The 6,604-nt window shown below is 41.4% G+C and overlaps 1 protein-coding gene across 5 annotated transcripts; it reads right to left on the bottom strand.

Annotated features, from left to right (window-relative positions):
* Positions 1–1,174: 1,174 nt before the first annotated feature.
* LOC147441460 (uncharacterized) lies at positions 1,175–4,680 on the bottom strand. 5 transcript variants are annotated; one of them, XM_086483101.1, is made up of 7 exons: positions 4,490–4,680; positions 4,224–4,374; positions 3,821–4,110; positions 2,613–2,763; positions 2,278–2,492; positions 2,017–2,190; positions 1,175–1,760 (listed from the first exon to the last, which is right to left on the bottom strand). In XM_086483101.1, the coding sequence occupies exons 3-7, from the start codon at positions 4,037–4,039 to the stop codon at positions 1,674–1,676; spliced, it is 846 nt and encodes a 281-aa protein (XP_086339227.1). In that variant the 5' UTR covers positions 4,040–4,110; positions 4,224–4,374; positions 4,490–4,680; the 3' UTR covers positions 1,175–1,673. The 5 variants fall into 5 exon arrangements, with proteins under 5 accessions (XP_086339227.1, XP_086339229.1, XP_086339228.1 ...); XM_086483103.1 differs by having other exon boundaries at positions 4,224–4,299; XM_086483102.1 differs by having other exon boundaries at positions 4,224–4,281.
* Between the last annotated feature and the right edge of the window lie 1,924 nt (positions 4,681–6,604).

Here is a 6,604-nt window from a genome sequence, read left to right as displayed (position 1 = left end):
TGCAAAGGTAGGTACTAACCATAATAGCATGTGCAAGTGTACACCTATCTCACATCTTCGCTATCACTTGTTTTAGAAAACCAATTAACAAGGCAAAAACATAGGACTCATAGCCAGCAGGAAATCGTGTATGTAAGGAATCAAAAATTTAGGGTTCTAGGATTCTTTATATCTGCAAAAGGCATGCACATCAGTCAGCCAAAGTTACAGCCGACCTTCCACTTCATAACTTCAAATCATAAAAATGAGGTTCACAAGGGGTCACCAGTTGATTTTACACGTACATCGAGTAATGTGCAACGGGCATCACAACTGTGCTAACGGTCCCCAACTTTAAACCATCGCACTTTTTATAGCAGCTTTCAAATATTGATTTGAAGAGCTGACCCATATCTTTGACCGAACATCCTCAGGAACCCTTGCAACTCAGATGATGGGATATAAACAACCCTTTTGCCCAACCCCCAAACTAGCTGAATGCATGAATAACACCATCAAGCTAGTCATCACCAATAAGACATGGGCCTATCGATTGGCCCTTAACACCTGCAAAGCCCCAGTACAAGCTTCGACCGAAGTCAGTCCATCACATACCCTTTACGACAAGTATTCAGTCTTTCGACCCGAAAGACTATCTACCCCCGACATCCAGTCCCAATATCTACAAGTTCCCATGATCCACCAGCCTCAGGCTTCCTGATCCAAGTCACTGATGCCCTCCCTGGTTTGGCCCAAATACAATTCAGCACCACAGAGCACATACAAATTACTACACCACCATACGATGCAATCACTTAATGGTACAGTCACCTCAAGTCACCCACATCCTTCCTGCCAAACCCCTATCACAGAGGGCGGATACACATGAGAACTGCCGACACTGGCCAAAAAGCCTAGTTGTAACAGATCTTGATATTTTTCTTGTCAATGGAATACTCTGATATAAGCAGGAAGACAGTTTGCATAGGTGGCACAACTCTCTGTCTGTATTCCAAATTCTGCACATAACTGAGTCACAAGGGCACCTAGCAAATGCACATCCAATCATCCAACCGATTCAACCCCCTTTGAATGGAACATCCAATCATCCAAAAAATTTGCACTGCTATTTAACACCAAAACTACAATTATAACAAGAGAGACCTCGGCAGATACCACACACCCTCAGAAAAAATAATGTGAACCAAGCTTCAAAAATATAGTAGAAAATAGAGCTTTCACAGAAGTTTGATAATTTCGTGGAGTCAGATAGCAAAGTCCAACAAAGGATCCACAACAGCATAGGTCAGAAAATATGGGTCAAACTTGGGCGTCCCTTGCTGCACTGGGCACTTGAAGAGCTTCCAACATGGATCTTCGTGGACATTTTCCAAAATTGTGCAATACTGAGCTAATTCAATTAAGGAACCCAGATGCTTTCACCCATCATTAGAGCAGATCACTTGCTCTAAAGATAACTTGAAATTCAACTCCTCAGAAAGTGGAGACATCCTTTACATATCCAACTTCACAGCAAATTAGCTTTGAAAGAGTGCAGGAATTTTATACAGAAAGCATCAGGCAATACCTGATGCAGCAACTACCTCAACTCAAACAAAAGCCCAATTTGTGACGGGTTACCCCTCCCTGGCAAACAAAATAAAGGCAGAATTCTTCCCGGTATAGAAGTTTCCTCAAAACACATCTGGATGAAACCGGCCTGGCATGGATGATCCCTCTTGAGCTTTGCGAAGATGCAAATTCAACGCGTAATTGTTCAGCTGCAAAATTCCAATTCATGTAAATAAATATACCTTCCTGGCTGTTCAAGCCACAAATACTTGCCCAGAATATCAAACGACAAACAGACACCAGACAAAATTTCTGGTACATTATCCTTCATGTAAGTAGAGCCAAGAAAGGTGCCAGACTGTAGCATACAATTCCAGAGCTCATATCATACAACAAAATCGCATTTCTTTGAAGAAAGATAACATTCGGCATCAAAAAACTAATAAGACAAAATATATAATTCACCTCTAAAGTCCTAACTTGTTCTTGATACTGAGCTATCAACTGCTTCAAGCGCTGCATCTCCTGCGGGCAGTTCTCATGCTCTGCATGCCTTTCATGTTGAATTGTCACAGCCCGCTTCAAGATGTGATTCTCACGAATCAGATTATGGATTTGTTCCTTGAGCAAAGCATTTTCCTGCCAAAACAGAATCCAACCTTATTTACTAAAGAAAGAGAGCTTGTGCTACAATCTAACATGTGTAAAGTATACATGGAACTCCACCTTTTGGAACTCCTCAAAGACAGAGCCACTACGGGACAGCACTGTCTTCTCGAAGGCTTCCAAAGCTCTAGTTGCTCTGTCCTTGGCATCATCCAGATTGGCAGCACTAAGCATTTCTCGTACAAACAAGTCTGCCCATTCACTCCCTTCAGATTGACCCTGATTCGCTTTATCAACCTCCACGGCATTCAAAACAGCTGATTGATTTGCCACACCTACAAAAACAAAAGATATTCATGTAAACTGTTGGTGAAGTTTAGAATGGCTCGTGCATCCACAAATTCAGTCCTCTACTAACACCTTTTTTGACAACACAAGTAGAATCTTTGGCTTACCTTCCTGCCCAAGAGTCAGGTTTGGTGCACTATTGTCATTGGAGAAATTCAAGGCATTTGCCACGACATCAGAGCTAAGCCGAAGCTCATTGAGACTTCGTATTGCAGAGTCAAGGTTGTTTCCACTAGACTCCAAGACCTTTTCAATTAGCTGTAAAAGAAACCTTACAGTTTAGCAAGCTAATTGCCACAATAATAGCAGGTTCCACACTCAAGCAAAGCGAGCAAAAAAGACATCGAAACCAAGATAGTCCTACGATTTGTAAAAAGCAAGTCCATGATATACAAAAAAGTGTAGCACAATAGCTTTCCATTCCTATAGTTTCTATATTCGAAGACTTGACTCAGCAATTGTATCAACAATGGTATCAACAAAAATATAAGTTCGCACCATAAGCTTGCAACAGAAAGTGCATGTTACAAACTCCTGACAGCCATCCAAAAAACCCATTGCATAATGTAACACCCACGACAAAAGAATGACTGTACAAAAAAATCCTTGCCTCATAGCAAATATTGCCATTCATAATGACCCCAGTTTCCCACTGTGTAGAGTATAATTAATTTCAACGAAGATAAACATAGCGTAGAATAAAGATCCATATACCTAGATGAATCCAGGATAAGCTCAAATTCACCCTCGAAGGAAAGTGCCAGGTATAGACCCATGGTAGTCACCCACAAGACAATATAACCATCAGCTCCATCATGCATAGTATTGACTAAATACCATGACATCCCCACTACCGTTGTCAGTGCCCAATAGTGGGTGTAGAACTAGGTACATATGCTCCCCAATACAACACACAACACACACCACACACACACAGACATGAGCATACATCAACACAAAGTTCGGCGTATTGAGTTTCTGTCATGACTCCGGAAATCAAGGGCAGACTCAGCCATAATGAAGCCTAGCACTAAAAGAAGCATTAAATCGGAAAAACTAGCACAAAAATGAGGTAGTTGATAGCGCATACGCACCACAAATGATAGAAAGAATTAGCACAATATCAATTGGTCGTAACTCAGACAAAAACTTCACAAAGTGAAGTCTGCATGTCCGCTAAGATCCATGACCAAACTCAAGCAAGCCAACAAAGATCACTATTCGACAAAGCATCTGATAATGAGCATATACAACCATGAAGAGCGTCAAAAGTATATGCACTTCTGCATTTAAAAGATAAGTACTTTAACAATACCTGCCCATCCATCTCAGGAAAAAGGGTTCTCAGATGGGAAAGTTGGTCTGACAAGTCAGATAGAGAAGGTGAGCCTGCTTCACAAGAGCCCACAGGAGAACCACTCCTCAAGGAAGCAAATCGAACAGGAGAAGTTCCTCCTCCACAGCGAAGCCTCTTTGGAATAGGGGGGTGAATTTCGTCAAAGAGAGACCGCTTGCCACAAACCACCGCCGACATGGCAGCCAAAAGGGTGGACCTTGCCAAAATCCGTTCTCAAAGACAGAATGTCACCACTGAATCCAAAACTTCTGTATACAAAGACCCGATCCCGTTAATTTGGGCAGTGCAACAAACTCAGAAGTAAATTCAATTCGAAATTCAAGTTTCAAAAATCAGCTTCAGATAAGCATTTTATCATGACCTTAATCCTCGCTGCCTAGTCCTTGCAGACACCCTTGCTTGACACTCTAGCACAGCAGCTGTTACATTTCATCTTACTAACATGTAAAAGCCAATTTCGATGACGTTATTGACAATAACGTCTGCAGAAACCCTAATCCTGTACAGGAAACCTTTCGAAATGGCCAACAAAAAAATACAGATATAGAGCGCTCCAAGCGTCCAAATAGTAAAGAGAAAACAAACACGTCAAGAAACGGCGAAGATCAGAGCAGCAGAACAACTTACATGAAAGACGAGGTGCGATCTGAAAACTGGCGCTCGGAGAGAAGAAGAGAGGCCGATCGCAGAGCGGAAGGACATGAAAAAGCCCTAGCAGTCACCTGACGATGCGCGTTTGCAGACGATACACTCAAAGGCCCGCATCGAAAGAGGCGAACAAGGAAGGACGATAGGGGCCTTTGCTTGCTCTTTATGTACACCCTTTCATTGTAATCGTTGGGCGGGATTTGAACTCACGTCGGTGCATAACAATGAAGCAAATGCAAGCATTGAGCACATAAAGCTCTCCTTAGGAATGGTGAGATGGCAGGCTGCTCTGCTTAGGGATGGTGAGATGACACGCTCTCAGATGGTTGAACCTGATCCCCCCGTCCATCTTTTTCATGGACACAGCCAACTTTTCAAAAGCAGTCCCCCCCAACGCAAACCACAACTCTTAAACTTTCAATCTAATGTGATAGCAACATGGCCATCAACAGGCGAGGCCCAAAGTGAAACGATGCCCGGTTGTCCTACACTGAAACAAGGCCTTAGAGATGGAAGCAGTCACCCAATTCACAAGGCAACATCCTCCATGTACGTAACAACCTAATTGGAAACATGATGTATAACTTTGTGTGCCGTGATCATTAGTTTTTTAGAAAGACTGTCTTTTTCATTTTTTTAATGATATTGATAGGCCTTACAAGCTTACAGACACTTGGTCTTAGAATCCACAGAATACTTATCTTGTTTGCTCTCTGTATTCTAATTAGCGAAGGTGGAAACCAATAACATAGATCGAAGCTCTCGAGCAAGGGACACAAAGGTGCACAACACTAAAATTCGAGGTGTTAAGTCAATTATGTCCATTAGCCTTGATAAATTTCTCTTTCTATTTTTTCCCCTGTAATGGGCAATCGATTATATTGATAGACAAAAAGAAGTGTGCATGGTCGAACAACCAATCAAACAATTATGTACAATGGTTGGAAGTCCAATATTGTACATGCACATGAAATGCTTCTATTAAACAAAACTAATACAATAGTCTCCCTTCATTAAATTCACATTGCAAGGTTAATTCTTGCTTGCTCATGCAAATTCCCGTTGAAATACATACCTTAACTTTGCTTCCTCTCTTGCTGAGAGGCACAACCCTCATATTTATAGATCCTTGAAAGCCAAAAAAAATCGTCCTAAAAAGCTAATCCTAAAAAAATAAGCTAATTTTGGTTTTGCAATGTCATGGGAAAGGCCCCTCATGGTGAGGAAACCCAAAATTCGAGGTGCTTCAAATGCCTCACTTTTGGAGCCAGAATCGGTTGCCTAGGTTCTGTGCTCTTTTTCTTCAACTTGCTCGACTTCATTTGACCTCTCCCCTTGCCAAAATAAGCTATAAAGTCATGGCAATGTTGATTACGCTTTTTTCATCAATTTGAGCTTTTTATTCTTCTTGTTTCACATCCTTGTGGTCAATTTCGTAGCATGGGCAACCATTTTGTGGCCCCAAAGCTCAAAGCCCATTTTGTGATCTTATTTCTCATCCTTATGGTCATTTTTTCCTTATGGGCAACCATTTTGTGGCCCCAAAGCCCAAAGCCTCAACTAATTCACATTGTATGACCCCTTTTTATGGCCTAAGCCAAGTATTGTCCAAAGAGTGCTAAAAATGCCTCTTGTTTTCACATTTTTCCCTTAATTGACTCATTGGGCAGCCATTATTTGGTGCCCAAACCCAAAGCCAAAATCCTTCAAATTGTTCAAGTCCAAAACAATATACTGATAAAACCTTTATCCCAAACATACACAGTTCCCTTTAAATTAATCCTCAAGAAGTGGAAAATTACCACTATTTTTTATGAAATTTTTCCTTTAAAAGTCTCCTATCAAATTGGTTGTCTTGAATGTCTAACCGGCTCAGGGCTAGGTTAAGACACAATTTACTCAAACATTGGGCCAAAGTGGATGTTTTTCTCTTTGTAGACATGAAGCTGCACGACCTCCACCCCCTCTAAAGATGCACATCCTTTGACATGTGCCAAACTTGTAAACTTCTACTTCCATCTCTGTAAACACCCAATCTTATTCCACTCGGATCAAATGGGTAGCTTAAAAACTTTATCGGCACTCTTGATAGGA

This window comes from Adiantum capillus-veneris, chromosome 15 (assembly GCF_014529385.1).
Source record: "Adiantum capillus-veneris isolate H3 chromosome 15, ASM1452938v2, whole genome shotgun sequence".
Classification (NCBI taxonomy): domain Eukaryota; kingdom Viridiplantae; phylum Streptophyta; class Polypodiopsida; order Polypodiales; family Pteridaceae; genus Adiantum; species Adiantum capillus-veneris.
Note: the sequence above shows the minus strand (reverse complement) of the source record. Positions and strands in the feature narration are given on the sequence as shown.

Bases quoted from the DNA above. Each gene is read 5' to 3' on its own strand.
- LOC147441460 (XM_086483101.1), bottom strand. From the start codon at position 4,039: ATGTCGGCGGTGGTTTGTGGCAAGCGGTCTCTCTTTGACGAAATTCAC. The intron at 2,191-2,277 runs GTGGAGTTCCAT...CTGTTTTGGCAG, and splicing joins TCTTTGAGGAGTTCCAAAAG to GAAAATGCTTTGCTCAAGGA. The intron at 1,761-2,016 runs GTGAATTATATA...GGAATTTTGCAG, and splicing joins AACAAGTTAGGACTTTAGAG to CTGAACAATTACGCGTTGAA.